The sequence below is a fragment of the Argiope bruennichi genome, chromosome 4 (genome assembly GCF_947563725.1).
Source record: "Argiope bruennichi chromosome 4, qqArgBrue1.1, whole genome shotgun sequence".
In the NCBI taxonomy this organism is placed as follows: domain Eukaryota; kingdom Metazoa; phylum Arthropoda; class Arachnida; order Araneae; family Araneidae; genus Argiope; species Argiope bruennichi.
The window spans coordinates 102097036-102118578 of NC_079154.1; the positions used below are offsets into that span (position 1 = coordinate 102097036).

The 21543-nt window shown below is 26.1% G+C and overlaps 1 protein-coding gene across 1 annotated transcript; it reads right to left on the reverse strand.

The window, feature by feature from the left end:
• Positions 1–4495: 4495 nt before the first annotated feature.
• Positions 4496–21190, reverse strand: LOC129966390 (protein SpAN-like). The gene is made up of 10 exons (XM_056080813.1): positions 20984–21190; positions 18677–18854; positions 17576–17702; positions 16665–16740; positions 15078–15272; positions 12558–12690; positions 10307–10453; positions 9325–9428; positions 6141–6283; positions 4496–4682 (listed from the first exon to the last, which is right to left on the reverse strand). Exons 1-10 carry the CDS (start codon positions 21188–21190, stop codon positions 4496–4498), a joined length of 1497 nt encoding a protein of 498 aa, XP_055936788.1.
• Positions 21191–21543: the final 353 nt, after the last annotated feature.

Sequence of the window (21543 nt, forward strand, 5' to 3'; positions counted from 1 at the left end):
ATTAGATATTAGTTTCAGAAATGTAACTGTAGATTTGTCCCAAGGATTTTAAAAGCAATATTTCGTACTTTCATGGATCCTAGCAGAAAAAAAAACGTTAATATAATTGTCTTCAGAAACGATATTCTACGACCATTAAATGACCTACTTCTTCAACGCTTATCTTGTTGATAGGTTTCTTGTGATATGGAATACCTGTATTTACTACCAAATCTCACTTTTGGCGTTTCCGGGTTCGATGTGGCACATTATTTCATTATGATTCCATAATCCGAATACATAAAAGGAAGATTTTATTGCAAAGCTCATTTATTCGTAAATTAACAGCAGGGGCATATCTTACGGTACATCTGATATAGTACGGAAAAATAATATAATTTGGTTTTATTTTATATATTGATTCTTTGCGTTTGAGTTGGCTGGTGTTTTATATTTATTGTTTTTATTGTTTCTTATTTACAAAGATGAGATTTTGTAAAAGACATTTCACTCACTTCCTCACTTTTAGAGACCTGGAATTTTCTATATTTATTTATTTTCCAAAACAGAATATTATTATAATAAATGTAAATGAAATAATGAATAGTAATGAGTAATAAATGAAAAATAAATTAATATACAGTTGATTATTTTAATTAATTTTACACAAGTGGCGCCACATGACAATGAATTTAGGAGAAAAATTGATTTCAGAACTGCACAATTATCATTTTAACAGGCTTTAAATTATATAGAAACTAGAAATATTTTTTAAAACGCTATAATAATGGATTTCTAAACATGTTTATCATTAGGTTTTTTTAAAGTAAGGTTGAGATCCAATCTTTCAGAAAAATTTTAAATGCCTGTCGTCCTCGATTTTCTAATTCTTCCAAAATATGACCTGGATTTGTACTTCCAAAATATGACCCACTTTGTGTTTGTTCTCTGTGAAACGGGCACTATGCGCAATTTAGACCACTTTTAACAGATTCCATACAAAATTTAAGCAAATTTATTATTATTGTTTAAGACTACATATCAAGTTTATTTTATACAAATTGGATGGTGCTATTTTTGAATAAAACCAGTTAAAAATTCAACAAATTAAAAGATTTTATTAAATTTTGACACATAGCTGTAAATCTGATGAAAAAATAATATGCCAAATTAAATCCATTTAATTTGTTGCATTTTTCAGCTATCATTATCAAACCGCACTCGTGGCAATTTTCCTATGATTGATTTCGTCTAAAAATGTATGCAAATTTCTATATTTTTTATGAAGAAACCAGATATCTGTTTTCATTTGTCTAGTTCTTTCCAGTTTTGAATTATTGAAAGCAACAGATAAATACATGTAAAACGAAAAATTATTTTAGGAACCGATGAAATTTGAAATATGGATATTTATTAAAATCTCAAGGTAGAATTTCTTTGATGGTCACAACCCTTTTTTTCCTTATTTATATCTTATACGAGGAAGAAATAAAAATTCATTGACGATGGAATTGAAACAAGAAATATTCATAGTTCAATAAACAACACATATTTTTAAAGTAAATAAAAAGCAAAATTAATATACAACGTGATATAATATTTTATATTCCAGTAATTTTATGTATTAGATGATTTTCTTATCAGAAAGCACTTTAAAAATTAGTTTCATAAGTTTCTATTTCTTAATGTACATAGTATTCAAAAAAATTCTTATAATGTGTCATCATATTGTGGCATACATATAATAAAATACATTTTGTATTTTTTCACTAATTTTTTACTATGATTCATTTTTATCTATTCATCAAAATGCATCATACTATTTATTATGGCAACAAGTCTTGTCTGATTGTCAATGCAGATACATATATATCAGATTAAAGGTTTTGAAATACTTATCAATAACACATCAGAAAATAAACCTAAAAGCATATAAGTAACGAAAAAACAGATTTTTGTTTTTAATTTTTTTTTATTTTTTCATTGATTTGCTCCAAAATTTATATCTTTTTATACTGACCATATAATACCGTATTGCTATTATCATGAGTAAAGTTAAATTTTAGAAAAAAAGTTCTTTTTTGAAAAAATTAAACGTTCATCCTCTCATTTATTTCAAAGATAAAGACCATATTCAAAATCTTTCAAAATAACTAAAATAAGCACAGTTTCTAAAATGTTTTAAAGTGTTTCATTTTTACATAATCAACTTGCTGATTTCACGTATTTCAAATCTTCTTGTTAATTTATTTTTAAATGACTAAACTTCTTCAAGTAATAAAACATTGCTTCTTATGCATTTAAGTAATTTTAAAATAACGTAAAGAAGTAAGCTTCGAAGTTTTAATTTTTAAATGTGGCATTATATGATATACAACATTTGAAAGTTTCTAACAAATTCTAAAGCTTCAATTTTGGTAAGTAAATGAAAAATTTTGACCAATCTGCTGTAATAACTATTTGAACAAACGTTTTAAGATTATTATATTTGTTAAAATATTTGCGAACAAGAATGTTGCAATGAAATTTTATAATAAATATATATATATTTGTTTTGTTAGGTTAATACTGATTTGCAATGTTAGACAGTATCAGGACATATCTTGTTACTTCGTTTTATAGTTAAATATTGCAAATGAATTTAATTTAAAATATGCAATATTAGTATCTACAGTTTGGCAATCAACAATTTTTATAAACTTTATTTTAACTGGTGTCATGCATCTAAAGATAAAATTTGCAATATATTTTAGATTCACTTTTTGATATGTTTCTGTTTCCATTTCTTTATTTTCTTCACCTTTTCCACTTATTGGAGGAAGACTTTTGCTCTGGTGGAAAGATCGACAATCCCTTCTATTTTACGATATCCTGTCCTTTAACTCTCCTCAGAAAACCTTAATCTTCGCTGGAAGATCTTTAGTATAAAAGATTCCTTAATAATTCATCACAAAAAAAGAATCATGAACATGATTAAATTCTTAATTGATCATAAACAATTATTCCAATTAGACTAATCCTATTAATTTTTAGGAGCAATTTTCTATTATTTTATTCAATTATCTAGTTTTTATTGTATTCGAGATATTTTACATTCTAGTTTTTACCATTTTTGCTAATGTTATATGTATTTGTATTTCGTCATCTGTATATTCCTTTGCAATTGATTGCAATGTAATTTTTTTTTTTACTAAAATTCATCTATACCAAACCGGAAAAGGGCCACATGAGCTCTGGAAATGATGCTAAGTGTTAAGGTATTAAGATATGATATTCATTGAAATTTTATTCACTAATGCACTCGTGATGAAAATTTCCTATCTTAAAGTTTTGAAATCGTAATTATCTTCATCGATTAATTTAATAAAACTTTTAATCTTCTCGTGATTTTCCTTGTTATAGTGATTTTTAACGAAAGTTACTTCCACAATTCTGAAAAATTTTCAATAAGAATTAATTAAAACAAAAAAAAAAGTTAAAAAAAATAATTAAAAAAAATTAGTTTTTTATTCGTTTATAATACTGTTCTTTTAAAAACTATTTTTATTAATTTTTTTCTCATATGAACGTGGGGAAAAATCTGAATAAATCGTATTGTGTTATTTCTTTATCCGCTTAAAATTTCAAAGATAAAAATACCTCATTTTGGCCTTTTATGCTCTAAGTGTAAACAGTAATTGTAATTTTTTTCTTTAAATTAAATATTTTCACTAGGGAATTTGGTGTCAAAATGGAGCGTTTGAAGCTGTTACTGTAGTTGTTAATATTATTCTTCACTATAGGGAAAGAGATTTCAACGATGAATTTTATTTGACTCAGTTAATTAAATTCGTTCTTTGTGATTATTTAAAATTCCCTTAATTTTCCATTCAAATGCAAATTAAAGACAGGATTATTTGTAAATTTTGCAACTACAGAGATAACGCATTTATTTATACTTACAGACCACGAATGAAATAATATTTTCCGGTTACTAAGAATAAATCGTTATTTGCATGTTCGGGTAGATTCAATATACTTTCTGTAAGACTTTTTCTTTTTTGAATTGTATTTCATTCTTCTCCTTCTTTTTCTTTTTTGTAAGATTTGTTTCGAGTTCGAGAATAGGAATTTTAATAAGGTGACATTAAGATCGAATTGACATTCGATATTTTAGTTGTCATATCAGTATTAGGATTGTGTATGTTCCAGAATGCCTCCTTCCATTAATTTGATTTAACTTGAGAATTGAATTTTATTTATTGTTTTATTGAAATGTTTTATACTAAAATTGCATCATATATATATATATATATATATATATATATATATATATATATATATATATATATATATATATATATATATTGAGTTCTTTTATGAGACTGAAAATAATTGATTGTGAGTTTGGACAAAAAAAAATGATTTGATCCTATTATTCCATTTTATGTATTAAATGCAAAGTAGTTTTTGTAAGTGATGAAAAAAATTTAAAAAAATGACAAAAAATGTTTTTAACAAATAATTTTATTATTTCTCATAGCGTGGGTAAGAGAGAAGTAAGAACGATATCAGAGAACTGATCCGCTTTTTCATCTATAAATGATACTTTGGCTTTAAGTCCCCGTCCTTCCATAACCTGCTCATTCGTATCAATAATAATGATAAATTCTCTTCCCGCAGATGTAGCCACCGTTCCAGGAGGAATGTCTTCTCCACAAAACCTGAAAAAAAAATATTTTACTAAAAATCCAAGCATTCTGTAATAAATGTAATGTTTTAAAAAAATAGATTCTTTTTTTTTTGTGAACAAGAAACTTTTTTATTTTAATTATTTTTGACTTTTAGTGTAATATTTAGACAAACTTGTGTGCCTCTGAACTTTCATTGTTTGAATTGCAGAGAGCTTGAATTTACATCTGCCAAACTTTCCTTTTTCATTTAAAGTCATGGTCATTTATGCTTGAAGGCATTTTTGCAAATCATATAATTCGGCCTCCTCCTCTTTTTTTTTAAAATTAAGTTTATTTTCTTTTGCTCAACGCTGAAGTCATTGCTGTACTCTTTCTTAATACGGAAATCATTGCTGGTCATCAGCCGTGCTATTTTACTAAGCTGTACTGCTCTACTGCTCAGCACTAAAGCTACTTCTCGTCATTTGCCATATACTTCATTAAGCACTACTGCGCTATTATTCAGCACTGAAGTCATTTCTCATTGCGGGCCCTGATACTTTAGTAAGCTGCACTTTATTGGTATTGAAGTGGTTTATGATTCAATGATGAGAAGCATTGATCCAATAGAGACAACATTTCGAAGAATAAAAAGATATACTTAAATGATGTGTACATATGTACACTGTAAATGTATGTAATGTATGTGTAATATGTAAATGCATACTGCTAAGACACTGTAAAAGAACAACGAGGAAATTCTAAAGACAATTAGCCAAAGATCCGCCAAACAGACTCAGGAAAACATGAACTAGAAATAAATTCAACACAAATGGGACTATGCTGAATGCTCAAACACAATGTTTTGAAAAAATCAAGTCAAATGAGTTACACGGACGCTGAAAACAAGTTGTTTAAAATGTATATCTACCACAAAGAACATAGCGTCATTAGGGTGCTCATCAAGTGAGAATTCCAAAGTTTCGTTTCTATCATATTTTTAGGCGATTTAATCTGAAGAGTTGTATTCCGACATTAATATAAATCTTCAGTAAACATAATTCAGATAGAAGAGTTGGGATTTTTTAGAGAAATTTGACGAAATGTGAAAAAGGCTTGGGGTTTTAAAGATAATGTAATGGGGGTTCTCCAAATGTGACATGCCAGTTGCAGTCGTTGTGAAATTGAAGATAGCATCACCAAAAATGTGCTTAAATTCTAAATAATTTTTTTAATGTGTGAAATTCCATAACTTCGTAATATTAGCATTGTATAATTCGGAATAGCCGATAATTTGAAACAATGAACTAAATACAAGGTAAATAAATACAAGTATTGAAAGAAAATTGTATGATATTTAATAAAGAGAATAATAATAATAAGCATTTAAACTCTTATAATAATTTTTTGCAAGATTTTGTATTTGTTAATTCAATCAGCACATGCATTTAAAGTTAGAATGAAAAATAAAAATTTTCTTATACTTATGTAGGAAAAATCATGACTTACATATCACCATCGTATCTGTTTCGGGTTCTGATTTCAACCCTTTCATGGTAGCATCGTCTGTAAAACAAGCTGTCGTTTTTATCTAGGCGGGGATGGAAACTGAAATCCATGAAATCCACTTTGATTCTTTTTCCTTCTTCAGCCTGAAAATAATTTGAAATAATTCCATAAAATTACTGTACTGAATTTCTGGAAAATCAATACTTAGAAAAGAGAAACATTCTTTTCTACACACTAGTAAAAAAAAGCTAAAATATCAGCAGCAGATTGGAAAATGCATTAATTTATGTTTATAATGAAGTTTATCATTACGACATATTCAATTAAAACCTTTCTGGGGGGGAGGTTAAATATTCTTTCAACTAAATTGCAAATTTTTCACAATTTCATTAAAAATCAATTTAAAATGAGTACTAAACAATTCTTAATAAGAATTTTTTAAAACCTAAAACACAGCTTCATCTTTATATCTTTTACCTTCCAAATAGTTATTGGATAAAAATTTCAAGAAACTGCTTAATGCTATTCAACAGGATAAAATACAAGTACACACTTTTTTTTTTTTGCAAAGAATATGATAATGTCTGGATACCAAGCATCTTAATATCAGAGCCAAATGAAATATTAATTAAAATTTAAATCTAAGCTAGTGTTTCTAAATAAATATAAAATTCTATAATAACACAATAATCACTAGCTTTCTTCAGTTAGTTATATGAATTAATTTTATGGTTTTAAATCTTTCTGATCTGCCAGTAAATAAGGTCAAAGAATTCATTTTGAGTAAGCGTGCGATTTTTGCATTTTGCATATTAAAATTTTAAAGAGCATTGCTTATAAGAGATTTATGCTATTTCTAGAACAAATATTTGAAATATTTCTCTTTAAATATTTTTTTATCAACATATTTTCGTCAGTTCCCAAAGTATTGCATTTTTTTAATAAAACGCTATTTAATTTGTCACCTGGATAATATTATCACATAGAAAAGGTTAACAGGATACGATGGATATATTTAGCTGATTATTTTCTTAAAAATCATAACAGAAGTTAGAGAGCTATAATTATTGTCAAACTAAGAAGAAAACAATGCATCGTTTATTACTTCTGCGGTAATTTTAATTTAATGAACCTAAAGTTATTTTGATGCTGTTCATATGAAAGCAATGACTGTTAACAAAAACATAGTTTTTTCTTTTAAAAAATGACGTTAATGCAGATGTAATTTACAGCAATTCTCTTATACGACACTCCTATAAATATGAGGCACTTGTTATTTAAGGGTGAGTCATTTTTTTCCTGTGAAGTTAAAAACCTTCGCTCTTTCAATATATGATTTAACTAGTTAAATACATTTCCTATCTTAACTTTGTAATTTTCTCCAAAACATATAGTTGATCCTTTCTCACACATAGGAAAATTAATAATTGTATAATTTAGTGATGTTTATATGATTTTCTATATTCTAGCTACTTCTATAAAGCGACAGGTGTCCGATTAGAATGGGTTTAGTTTATTTATAAATATCCTAATAATGTTTCTGAATTCTGAAATAAATTCATGCATTTTTAATCATATTTGTACGGCATTTTAAAATTTCTTAAACAATTAAATTTATAATCTGTATCTGACAGTTTCGAAAAATATTTTCTAAAATTTTTCAATTTTGGTATAAATTGCGATCTATCATTTTGCACTGAAATTTAGTTTCCGTCAAAGGAAAGATTTTAATTTATCTACTGTATTTTAAACCGAGAAAGCAAAGATAATTTATAAAAAATTAAAAATTTAGCATTAATCTGTATTATTCAAATATCAGAAAATCTTTATCACGATTATTCTTTTTTAATAGTTATATTCCAGAAATACGAGTATTACTCGCGCCGGTGTTGAAAATATGGAAAACAAATTTGAACTGAAATTTGTAAACTTTAAATTTTTATTAAAAATGGACTGTTAATATTGCTATGGAATTTTTTCATTTGTTCATTTAATTTTTTTACAGAATAATCCACTTTTTGCCTTTACACCGAGGATTTTTCATTTTGTTAATTAAATACAAAATAGAAATAGATTATCCAACACTTAATATGCTTGTTCCCTTTGCAACCATGCTTATTCCCTTTTAATTTGTTACTAATATTTTTCCCATATGGAACACGTATTTTAACTAATAAAATGTTTCATCATTAAATAATATATAAAATTTACATATTTTATACTTCATGCATTGCAGTTGGTAGCTAAAGTATATATTTTTGTTTATATAAAACAAACTAAATATAATATGTGCGACTACAAAATATATCTTTGAAAATATTTGAAATTTTTCTAAAACATATAATTTTAATAGTAATAATGAAAGATATACATATAACTCTAGTGAAATTTAAAAACCTGTTATGAAACAGCCATATGTATTGCATGTGAATAGGAAAATGTTTTTCAAACGATAGCTGTTTAAAGAGAAAAACTCATTCCAGTATTTTAACTCTTGAGGAGTGAGGAATTTGTATTTGACGGCACATAATACAGCAAACTGCTTCATATAAATAAATTATTTAGTTCTTTGAAATAATTTTGAAATTTTATTTCATGCAAAACGGATGCCTCAACTCTATTTTCTACATGAAATTAATGAATACGGAAAAATTAAATTATTTTTACAAGAGAAAAAAAATACTTTTATATATATATAAAAAAAAACGTTAAAACGAAAGACAACATCTAATATTTTTTGCAGAAAGCGCCTTTTTGATCAGTTGTTTATACGCTGAGAAAATTTCTCACTTGAAAGGAAATGTAAGTCTGTAAATAAGTTATTTGAAGAATAATGCATATTATATTTTTACATAAAAAACGTCAAATAAAAAATGAGATGATTTCTAAAGCAAATTAATTTTTATAGAGAAATGTAATTTACTTTAATAGTAATATTTTTTTTCTTATTTATGAAAAAATGGAATCAGCTATGGCATCTTCATATCAATGTTCCAATGCCAAAAACTACACTCTATTATTATATTTATATTTCCCACATAACTAAATTTCAGTTTTTGTACTGAGTTTTACTTTTCCTATTATTTCATAAAAGTTTATTAATTCTAATCTATTGTTGAGGAAAAAAATGATTTGTTTTGGATAAAATTATTTGGGGAAGAGAAATTCTCTGAAATGAGAGTACCTGTATCCACCAGGCACAATTATCAGCAGGCGGTTTCCTTGTCGGATAACCTGGAGTTTGAATTTCAGTATCTGTCGTAATGTTTCCTCCACAGGGTGGAAACTCTGAAAAAAAACCAATAACAATTTTTAATGGAGGAATAAATTGAATAAAAGGTTTAAGTTTCTATGTTTCTTCAAGTCAAATTTCTGGCATTATCATTTGAAGCAAAAGATAATTTTTCTGTTCACTAGATTTTTAGAATTTAGGTTTCGAAGAAATTTGAGTTATCTATAAATTGAAAGATTGTATGAAACTCGAACTTCGTTTTCCTTACACTGAATAATTAATTAAATAGCAATAAGTAAAATTTAAACATCTTTGAAAATAAGAGTTTAAATGCAATCATAGCAGTAAATGAAAAAAATAATAATAATAAAGTTTTAACTTTTCACAATTTTGCGTTTTTTTAGGTCTGTAATAATTCTTATCATTAATGAAATCAAGGTTATTTGCAAATTACGTATTTTTCATGGCGAAAGAACGTGGTTGAAATTTTTGATATATTTGCTGTATTTCTTTCTTTTTGCATTAATAGATTCGTTTTTTTAAGGAATAATTATTCAAAATATTCGTTTGTAAAAGGAAACAAACAAATTACATTCTTTTCTTTGAACAAGTTTAGCATCACAGTAATGAATCAAATTTTTTTTCAATGGTAAACAGAAATACAGCATTCTGGTAAATTCTTAATTATCAAAATATGAAAACGATTGTATCTTGTTACAGAATTTATTCCATTATTTTAAGTTTCAGTACTTCTAATTATATTTTTGAAGAAGCTATTAAGGATACTAAGTAAAAAAAAAAATCTTTTTGAGAAGTAAGGAATTGATGCATAATACTCATGAAAAATGGGAGTTTTGCGTAGAAAAATAAATGCTTTAATTAGATATATTTTTCATACATAATAAATATATCTAATTTCGCATTCTGAACGTACCGTAATATTCATAAGGTTCATTTATATTTTCACAAAATTCGCCAGAAACACCTGGTGGACAGACACAATGACATGGTTGATCATCTCCCCTATAAGGCGACAGAAAACCACCATTTTGGCACTGGCTGGCATTATTAGGGCAAAAGGCTAAAAATTTAGTGATGATAGTGTATTAATATTTATAGAATCAATATAAATATGCTTTATCACACTATATTTGCATATACAGTACACTCCCGATTATCCGCGGATAATAAAAATCGCGGATAATCCGAAAAAAGCTAAAAACGGGTATAGCAAAAGAGAAAACAGTCATTCCAACTTTGAAAAATCATTTTATGTACAATAAAACGTAAAATAAACAGCAGTAAATGTTTAACTAACGCTTAATATTTTAATATATCACTCAAAACTAACCTAAAATGCATTTTGTTAATGAAAACAGAAAAGTGCTTTGTACTTACGAGAGGCGTCAAGGATACACAGAAAAATTAATACATATGTACTATTTTAATACTGTAATGTATTATGTAATTACAAAAGCATAACTGTAAAACTGCACCTTTTTAAAGAAATCAGTCAAAAAAAAAAAAAAAAAAACTGTGCGTCAGGCGCGGATAATCGGGAGTCTACTGTAATCAATTTTGGATCTTGCAAATGTTTTCTTCTAAAATCATTTTTAGTATTAAAACTTCAAACTTGAAAAATCTAAAATATGTTCTAATTAAAACGATACATATGAAGGTTGTAGTAGTAGGTTTTATCTAGCTTTCATAATTTACTATCAAATAAATGAAAGTTCATTTCAAACAGAGGGCTTTAATTTCGCTTTAAGTTCCCATAAAACAGAATTTTATTTATAAATTACATTTTTTTTCTTTTTTTAAATGCTAAGACCCATTGCATTATTCAAAGAACAGTAATTAATATTTGAAAATTTTTAAATTATAATCGTTCAATATGTATACGCTTGTTCTTATTTATGGTAAGATAATAAGAAATTATCAAATAAAAAATCATGGGTACATTAAATACACAGAGGCAGTTGTATGAAAATTTCATTGTATAGACATTCAAATATCATTAAATCATCATTTAAATACTTCTTCTAAACCTTTTCAGCATTTCTTCACATACATGCATACTCATACAAACAAACAAAAAAATGCTGAGAAAACCGTCATAAGCCTGGGTTGATTTTTTTTTGTTGCAATTCTCATTGCAATAAAAATACTACTTTGACGATAGAAAATATTAAACACTTGCTTGCAAAAGTATTTTAATGATTACTTCAATTTTTTTACCCATTAAAAGGATTTTTACGACAAAAATTAGCTTATTCTTCATAGTTAATATTTTTTTTTTTATTTCACTTTTAAATTCCTAAAATAATTTCCTGATTATTGTTCCTTGACACAATAAATGTTAAAAAAATTAAGAATATCCTAGAATATGTTTAAAAATGATTAAAATTTGAATTGATGGTAAGTATTGTAAAATTATTAATATAATACACAAATTTTTAGATTAGAAATTGGTCATACATATTTCGTTCAGTTTAGACATAGCATTTTTTTCAGATTGAAACTTTATGTAATGTCTCCATTTTTACTTAAATCTATTTAAGTTTTCCTCAAGATAATGTTATTTCAATATTATAATATACTGCCTACGAATAATATGCTGATCTTCAATTTTTTTTATATAAAATCTTTCCTTCTGTATTTTTCAAAAGAAGATTTAAATTTTAACTTAAAAAATTGTGTATAAGTGCATTTTTCATAATTTTTTTTCTTTTTTTTATTGTAGATAATTCTATTTTAACTGAAATTTTAGTAATTATTAGAATTTTAATAAGTGGAATAAATTCAAAGAGCAATTAGGTTCCTTTTTAAATGAAAAAATATAAAGGGCTAAAATGGATTTTGAAATCAATAAAATCCCCAATAATTTTAAGCAAAAAAAACCCCACTTAAACTAAGAATTTATTAATGGCATCTTTATTTATGCTAATCTTTTAATATTTTTCAAGAGGGGAAAAGCAAATTAATCACAACATTCATTAATTCTGCGCATTGTCATCTGGCATTTTAAGGATATTTTTATTTTTGCACTAACATGAGCATTATTAAAATAATTTATTTTTATATATTTTCTAACAAAAATTCAGAAAATTTTAAACTTGTATATGATTATAGCAATACGACTGAAACAACATTAAAAGTTTTTCCAACATTTTTTTTTCTCTTACCATTGCAAGAATACATTTTATTCACCAGTTTAGAGTCACGGAAACTTATTTTCATTCCTGATCCAATAAGAGTTTGATGAAAAGGATTAAGCGCAGCAATGGTATTCTTTTGAAAATATTTTTCGGTAAAGGCCTAGAAAATGACACATAATTATGAAAAAAAATCATTTTGATAAGGAAATGCAAGTTATTAGACAATATCGAAAAAAATTCCTGTTGCCAGAATTATATGATCAGTCACTTGGCTACAATTTAAGTTATAAGGTAAACTATTTTTTTTTATTTATCTATATATTTTTAACAGTTATATTATACAGTTATATACCAGTTATATACCACAAATTATACAAATGACAAGCATGTGCAACAGAATAGAAAAAATATACATGAAAGAAACACTTACACAAATAACAATAATTATTTAAATTAGATTTTTTAAACATTATTTTTCAATTTGCAAATTAATCGTTCCATTAATTTGTTTTTCAAATAAAAAAAACACCGCCATTTCTTCTTACAATAATAACAGAACAACATTTCCATCGTTTTTCCCATTTCATTCATAGAAATATATTTCTATAAATAATATGAAAATAAAATTTTTATTAGCTCTAAAATGTATTTTTATTTAAAAAGTTTTCAACTTTTTTAATGCAATATACCATTTATTTGGAGTACATATAATAATATGTGACTTTTATCACTAAGTTGGCAATTCCAAGCCTTTCCTAACCATATCTGTGTGCTCTTTTTTTATTGTAACTTTATACACAATGCGATAGTCAAATTGAAGAAAATTTAAGAAATACTGCTTTATATAACAAAATATTACAAATCATAGTAAAAAACATTTCCTATATCTTTTAAGTAGATTACACAAAGCGCGAAATCACAAAAAGAGAAGATTTTTTGTTGTTATTTTCATGCTTGAGGTATCACAGAAAATGTTGCCTTATCTGTTAATTATTGTAAAAGCTGAAGTGGGTTTAGTCCGATGCTCAAATGCTAAAGATTTTCATTTTTCCACCAGGGCTAATTCAATACTTTGTATACTTAAAAAATAAAGAATTTTCCTAAACGAACAACCAGTTATATGCCCGTGTAAATTTTTGATCTGAATGTTTAGATGGTCCTTGAGATACCTAGAAAATTCTGAATTTTAACGAAGTATAAGTTCTGATCAGTATAAAAGATGAATATCATCCAAGCGTCCCTCAATAATAACAACGATGAATGATTTTTTTCTCATTAAAATCTTAAGACTTATGTTATCTTCTTACCCGACTAACATAGTATATGCAATAAATATATTTACATCTAGACTTTTTTTACCAGTAATAACGAGTATTCCTTTTGTATTTACATATATTACTCTTCGAAATAATAAGAAAAACCAATTGTTGTTCATAAGAAAACATGGTTTTAAAACTTAAAAATACTCAAAATGTGTTCAAAATTGATCGTATTCTAGAAGAGTAATGTAACATCAACAGATGTAGCAAATTTCTATAAATTTTATTCAATATTAAACTACTAAGAGATAGTTCAAAGTTAGAAGAAATTGAAGAAAACATTCATTTTGGACAAATATAAAATAATTCATTAAAATATATTGATAAAATGAGCCAAATGAAATATATTGGCCTATTTAATTACTGAATCTAAAGAACCCAGTCCGCAATGAAATTTTTAAAGCAATTTCATTGAATAATTGAATCTGAAGAAAAGATGTTAAAATATTTCAGAAGGCTCTTAATAAAATCTTTGACTGTCTGAGATTGTGAAAGAAAAGTCTCAGATTGCGTCAAAGTTAAAAAAGGAGGAAAGTTTTTTTTTTTTTTTTTTTTTTTGAAAACTTTGTGTTGATTTTACGGCATGTTACTTTCATGATATTTAAATTTTTCTCAACAACTTAAAATTTTGATGAAATAAAAAGCTGAAAATAATTTCACGTAGAATAATCATTCTGTGGCAAAATAAAAATTGAAAAATATATCACTTTTTTAATTCTTTATTTTTCGTAGTCCCCAAGTCTGTAACTCGCCTCTTTTTTTATTTACCTCTGCATACACTACTTAATTTTAATTATTGTAAAAATGTATCAATAACATCACGAGAAAAAATACATAATTAGCTCATATCAGTAGCTCAAAAATTGAAATGCTATTCTGTTTGGATTTGCTAATGAGCATGCAACTTTCTGATGCAAAATGTTACAAAATAAGCAAAGTCAGGCAATAATTCTTAATTATTTCTTCTAATAATGAGTGGGACGAAATAAAAAACAAATAATAACAGCAAGAGCAAATAAATAACAAAGAAAGTTTTAAATTCCTTCCAAAGATCAGCATTTTAAGTGATTTTTAAATTTTACTTCTTTTGCAAAATTTCAGAAATTTAAATTATTATTAGAATTTTTCTTTATATGAATTCTAATAGAACAAATCAAATCAATCAAAAATATTTATTATTAATAAAGTTGATTAATTAAAATGGAGAAATGAAAGAACTTGTTTATACCATAGGACCGTAATGCATGATAGAGGTATAATCGTATTCTACTCCTCTAGGGCTTTCAATGCCTCTGTCAAATTGCGAATATCGTGCCACCGGCATGTTGTGCCAATTGATATGAATGTAGCGATCTCGATCGTTGCGGGATTGTTCATGGTACAGCCCTATGGCATGGCCGATCTCGTGCACTATGATGTTCGTCTAAAAATAAGAAAAAAATCCGAATGTGAGAAATTGCATTTATGGAATTAAAGTCATTGTAGTTTTATATATAAATCTATAGCTTCTTACTAAAGCTGAAGGATTTAGTTTCTGGATTCTATTTGCATTTAAACGAACCTTCTTTTAAAAAACTGGAAATAATATTTTTATTGAAATAATATTTTATTAGCTTGGAAAAATATTTAATTTTTTAAGGCTTTTAAAATTTTTTAAAATTTACTATAAAAATATAGAAAAATTTTGAAAAGTAAATATACTATTATAACAAATTATTATTGAATAATTTTATCTGTTACTAAGAATAAGAAAGATCTTTCAAAACAAAATTCAGCAGTTATTTAAATTATTGATTCTTTGTTATTAAAAGTACAGTGAAAAAAATGCTTTCAAATTTGAATTTCAAAAAATAATTTGTATTTATTTATAAATAAATATCTATAAAATGGGGTAAATGTCTTTTCAGCCAGTTTATATTTAATAATTAGTAATATTAAAAGGCGAAAATTAATACCAAATTATTATTAGTGAATTTTCTTTTTTATGCTTGAAAATACATTATTAAATATATAGCATACAATATCGCCATATCAATTTTGGATACTGATAATATTTTTTCTAAACTGCTGTAGTTTGGTGAGAAATAAAATAATGTAATCGAAAAATTACATTACGGAGATATATTATTCTTAGCTTTAGTAAATGATTGTTCTATGAAAATTGAAACGAATTTTATTGTTAATGCTAATTTTGACCATTGAGAATTTAATAATAAATCAATTGAAACGAATTTTATTGTTAATGTTAATATTGACCATTTAGAACTTAACAATAAAACAAAGCCTGATCTTTAATTTGGTCCCAAAGGCAATCTATTTTCACATTACGTAATTAATTACGTTACAATAAGGGTATAATATTTCAATTATTTTTTCCACATAAATAGCAATGATCAATTTCCTAATGCATAGATGTTAGCATTCTAAGATAATCACAATATCAATCACAACTGACTACTCCGACACGCCCTGAGACACACGAAATATTCTGAATAGCTGGAACGTCGCGACATCATTTATAGAAACTATGGTAAAATCCTAGAAACCATCATCGTTCACGGCACAACCCCCTCCCGTAGGAAGCACACCTCGTTATCGCTAGAGTCTAGCCAACCCCATACCATTTTTGTATCTAATAGAAAGGCGGGAATCAATAATATTGCCAGAAACTTCTTATCTCCATCTTTAAGGAACCCCTCCCCCGAAGGGGATACATTCTAAGATAAGAAAAATTAATGCTTTCCTACATTCACAAAACTTTCTTTTATAATTTTTTTTACATTCGGAAAATAAAAATACATAGTTAAAAACTCACTCTGTTGCATCGAGGTCCAATGGAAACATCTTGACCCGCAAAAATAGAATTTATCCTACCTATCATTGACCAGCATCTGTAATATGAAAAAAATATGGGATATAGTTTTTCTTTTTGTAAAATTAATGAAGATTGTTTTAATTGTTAATTGTAAGTGTTTTTCTTCCTTTAACTCACTCACCCTATCAATCATTATTTTACACAAAATGACTTGATCCAATTGTCCAAAATAATTACATTATTGACGTTAATACAACAAGTTGCTTTTATACACAAAATATCCTAAAGGATCTTTTAGTGTAGATCAAGCATAGAGGAATAACGTTTTTCTGTAGAACACAGGATCATAATTAGAAAAAAGATCGGTTTAGGGATCTCAGCCCAACTTAGAGTTGATATGCGTTACACTACGTTGAAATTCTGGGAACAATTTTTGCCAAATGTAACCCTAATAAATTTTTGTTGCAACCTTAAAAGCTGTTATTACCACATTTTGTAACAGCCAAAATAACGGACTTTTGATGAATTTCTGGGGAAGATGGCACAAGTTTCTGAAGTATTTGACGAGAAAACAGACATTAATCTTAAGTCTAAGCAGGAGTCTCTTTGTCAGTGAATTAAGTACAATAAAAATATCCATCAGATAAAATTTACTACAGAGATTCAAAGAAAGAGAATAGAATAATCACAAAATTTAAAATTTAAGAAATAAAATACAAGAACATTGCATGATTTAGTGTTTCTACAAAATAATGCAAACATTTTATTTTAAATCATTCTATCTACAATCCTGGAGACCAAGAAATTTCTTTTAGATTTAAAATAGATAGGTGAATTAATTCACAAATGAATACTTTTAAAGTATAATCAAAATGAAAATGCTTTGAATAAAAAAATATTTAAGTGCTTACCCTTCCTTGTCTGCTCTGAAACGAAGATAGTTGAAATCCAGGGCTTTTTCATGAAATGTTAAACACGTGTGAGTTTCCCATTCTTTCATAGCACCAACAATCATTTCCTTCAGATCTTCGTCAACGGCTTTGAATTTTCAACAACAACAAAAAAAGAAAATTACTGGCATGAATTAACAATTTTTTTTGTTTATAGTTATTAATAATGCGCTTTCTTATTTCTTATTTTGAGATAATAGTAGATAATAATTATTAGTAAAAATTAAAACAACTTTTATTGTTTTTTCTGTATATCATTATTAAAATAAAAGGTATAACATTCATTCACGTTAATTTTCTTTCACCCCATTTTTGTATAATTTGAGCCTATTTTATTAAAATAAAAGCAAATTAAAGTGAAGTATGTTTTAATTGAAAATGCATTTTATTGCATATTATTAATTACAAGTGTTTTATTATATTTTATTATCATCATATGATAGTAATTAGAGATAACAATTTTCATGGAAATAAAAACAAATTCTGAGGGAAAATTTCCAATATTCATTCGAACTTTTAAACTGATAATATAAAAAGAGCTTAAGTCTTTAAAAAAGATTAAAAATTTCACTTTTAAGCATCTTAGTCAATTTAAAGTAAGAAATTTCTATCAGCATCTTAATCAATCAATTTTAAGCATATTAATCTTTTCATTTGTCATTTATTAAAACTTATATATGTAATTTAGCTGTGAAATTTTAATCAATTTATTAATTATATTTCAGATTATAACTTAAAAAAATTCTCAGCTACATTATTTCGTTCCAAATATATCCTCCTTCTTTATGCAACTATTAAAAAAATAAAAAATATACGAATTACAATTAAATAATTATAAACGTCTGAGTATTAAAAGTTTTTCTTAAATGATTGAAATTAAAATATTTAAAACAAAGTTAGTTTTTTAAAAAATGAAAATTAACTATATAAGAAATATAATATAAACAGTTTTTTCTTTCTTTTTTCCAGCTAGGCATTTAAAACTAAATATTGATTCATCAAAACACAATATCTATTATTTAACTTTATAAATATTTTTAAAAGTCAATCTGATGAACTTACAACTGTGGAAATTGTACGGAACTTTCCCTTTCGTCCATAGGGTTAATATATTTATTATTCCTTTGGTTTCTTGATGTTTGTCCTGCTTTCTCCGACTGCCTGGTGGCAATACAATGTCTCCTTCTACTATTTCCAATCCATCTTCTGTCCGTGTAGGATTCAGTTCGGTCAAAAGTTGCTGGAAAGGAAGATAAATTAGTTCATTATGGTAAGAATTAAAAAGATTCTTTTTAAATGTCTGTTTTAATTAATATAGAAATTAAAATTATACTAAAATATTAGAGGGTCTTCTGTCTATTTTAGAAAAAGTTCTGTCTTATTTTTTAAAAACTGCTCATTCGCTTGTTTGCATTTTGAATCATTGTTATTTTTTCGTATAGATAGTATAAAAGAAGTATAATAGATGTCAAAAAATTCGAAAGCAAGCTGTTGACAAATCTCCACGTTTTAGACCTCAATGAGTTCGAAAAACACTTTTTTGAAAAATATCCGTCCGCTTTGAGCTATAAGGATGTTATTTGATTTACCGTCTTTACATCAAATCTGTAGATTTATGTCAAATTTTGAGCAAATTCCATTCTGAAGGAGTCTGTTATTTAATCTATTCGAATATAATTTAGCATGAAAAGCTACAAAACGAAATGAAATAGTCAAAATTTGGTGCACAAATTTAACGTCTATATTATATATACTTATCAAAATTTGAGTCAAATCCGATAAAAGGTTGAATATCTGTTCATCTATACTTTCAGAAACATGCAAGCGCGATAATTACAAGTGCAGTTTTGTATCAAATTTTTGTTTCAATTGATTGAGAAAAACGCATCTAAAACCTAAATTCGATTTCCGGATACTACTAATAGTATGTTAATGAGTAATCGCCAAAAAACTTGTAAAGTATCAAACGATGCATTCAGTAAAAATACTAAATTAACTTCAAAAATTAGTATTTCATAATTATTGTGCGCCAATTCCATGCAAGGCATTATCTGGGATAACACCTTTATTAAAACGTATGCAAGAAAGTTTTGGGAAAACCACTCCAACTGGTTAGGTCATTTATTAGGTCAGAAATCAAATTATGAAGACCGTTTTAGTTAATATTTGAATTAAAATAATATGAAAGGATAGTTGGACATTTTGACTATTTTGATAAATGTTTCATTTTTTATGAAATTCAGTTTTTAAATTGCATTCACCAGCTAGTTTCTATTTTAATTTTCCATTCCATTATAACTTCCAAAATAATTTATCGAGAAGTTATATTACTTTGTTTTATAATCATTTAAATCAGAAACTCAAATCATATCTAGTGTTATGTGTATTTCTCTCTTCCTTCAAAGAAAAATAATAAAAAAAAACTTTAAAAATCCAGATTTTAGTTTTAAATATTTGTAAAAAGAATTAAATCTGTATTTTGAAACAGAGAGTTCCTTGAAATTACTTATTTTATAGAAAAAAGGGGATTTTCTTACCACTTTTAAGAGAATTTTACTTTTAAAAGGTAAGCGACTGCTTAAAATTCAATTTTTGTGGAAATCATAAAATTTTATAATTCAAAATTCTTAATTTTTTATAACCTTTTTTTTATAAACAATTCGAATTTTATTTCTACGTTCATTCTTCGATAACTTACATTTGTATTTATATTTGCATAATATATGTTTTATCGTTGTTTCACGCCTTTAAATTCTATTTTATCTGTTTCTATTTTATCTTTTTATGAATTCTAGTAAATTATCTAAATATTTTGTAAATACATTTTTATCTCTGTTTAGCTTTCCTACTTTCTAGATATCTAGAAATTTCCTCTGAGCCATTCTTTGAAGTTTGGCGGACAATATTTTTATACTATTCCATATAATCTACAATTTTATCCATTATCAAATAATGGTGCTTATTTTACCAGCTGGTTATAAATAGAATTTTAAAAACATCAGTTTTAGGTAAATAATATGAAAATTCAGCCTCTGTTAGAGGATTAATTTTAATTTAATATTTATTAATGATTTTAACGTCACACAAGATAAATATTCCTATCCTTCACGTGTTTAAAAATGCTTGTAATATAAAGTTATAAATAATTAAATAATTTTATTTATTAAATGAATTAATGAATAATTCATCAGAAAAGGATAATAAATAGAGGAATTGTGATTAATAATTTATTTGAAGTGACATTTAAAATTTTAGCTATTAATTAAACATTAATTTAAGATAATTATACATAAATATAAAAAATTAAAATAAAAAAAAGGTTTATTAATCTTTCTAGAATAGAATTTCAAATCCCATTAAAAAACTTACCAATCCTTTTGATGAAAAAAATTCAGGCTGGGTGTCATCATCTGCTTTTACTTCAATTTCTAACAAAAATGAATTTAAGAAACAAGGAAGGAGGAAAACCACTAAAGAATGGATTATCATTTTGACTGAAGTTTCGCACCTGAGCAAAAGTTCTACGATCCCCGCTTTCATATTCAAAAACCCCATGACGTCATAGAGGGCCCACATGTCGTTAGGCCCTCCTAATAAGACGTTAATAAATGCCGGAGCAATACAGATGCCCGATAAAGATGTCACTGCAGTTTTTTTTATTTTGTTTTATTTCATCCTTCGCACTAATCTTTATTCAATTAATGCTGCTGGCTCGATAAATGCTGGAAAGATTGGAGCCATTAGTGTCTCAATTAACATATTTGCCTCCTTTTCTCTATATCAGTGAGATTCATAAAATTGATTCATGTGATAGAAATGAGACATCGATTCTTCCCTTGTTTGATTAATTGATTTTCAATAGCGCAGAATGAAGTATAAGATGCTGAATACATTGTCCAAAGAATACTCCATACTTTCCTTTATGAGAA

What these genes read in the sequence shown, in the direction of transcription:
- LOC129966390 (XM_056080813.1), bottom strand. Translation starts at nt 21,190, where the DNA reads ATGTGGGCCCTCTATGACGTCATGGGGTTTTTGAATATGAAAGCGGGG. An exon ending in TCCGTACAATTTCCACAGTT is followed by an intron (nt 17,703 to 18,676) that starts GTAAGTTCATCA and finishes GAAAATTCAAAG; the next exon opens with CCGTTGACGAAGATCTGAAG. An exon ending in TCATGCATTACGGTCCTATG is followed by an intron (nt 12,691 to 15,077) that starts GTATAAACAAGT and finishes GTCATTTTCTAG; the next exon opens with GCCTTTACCGAAAAATATTT.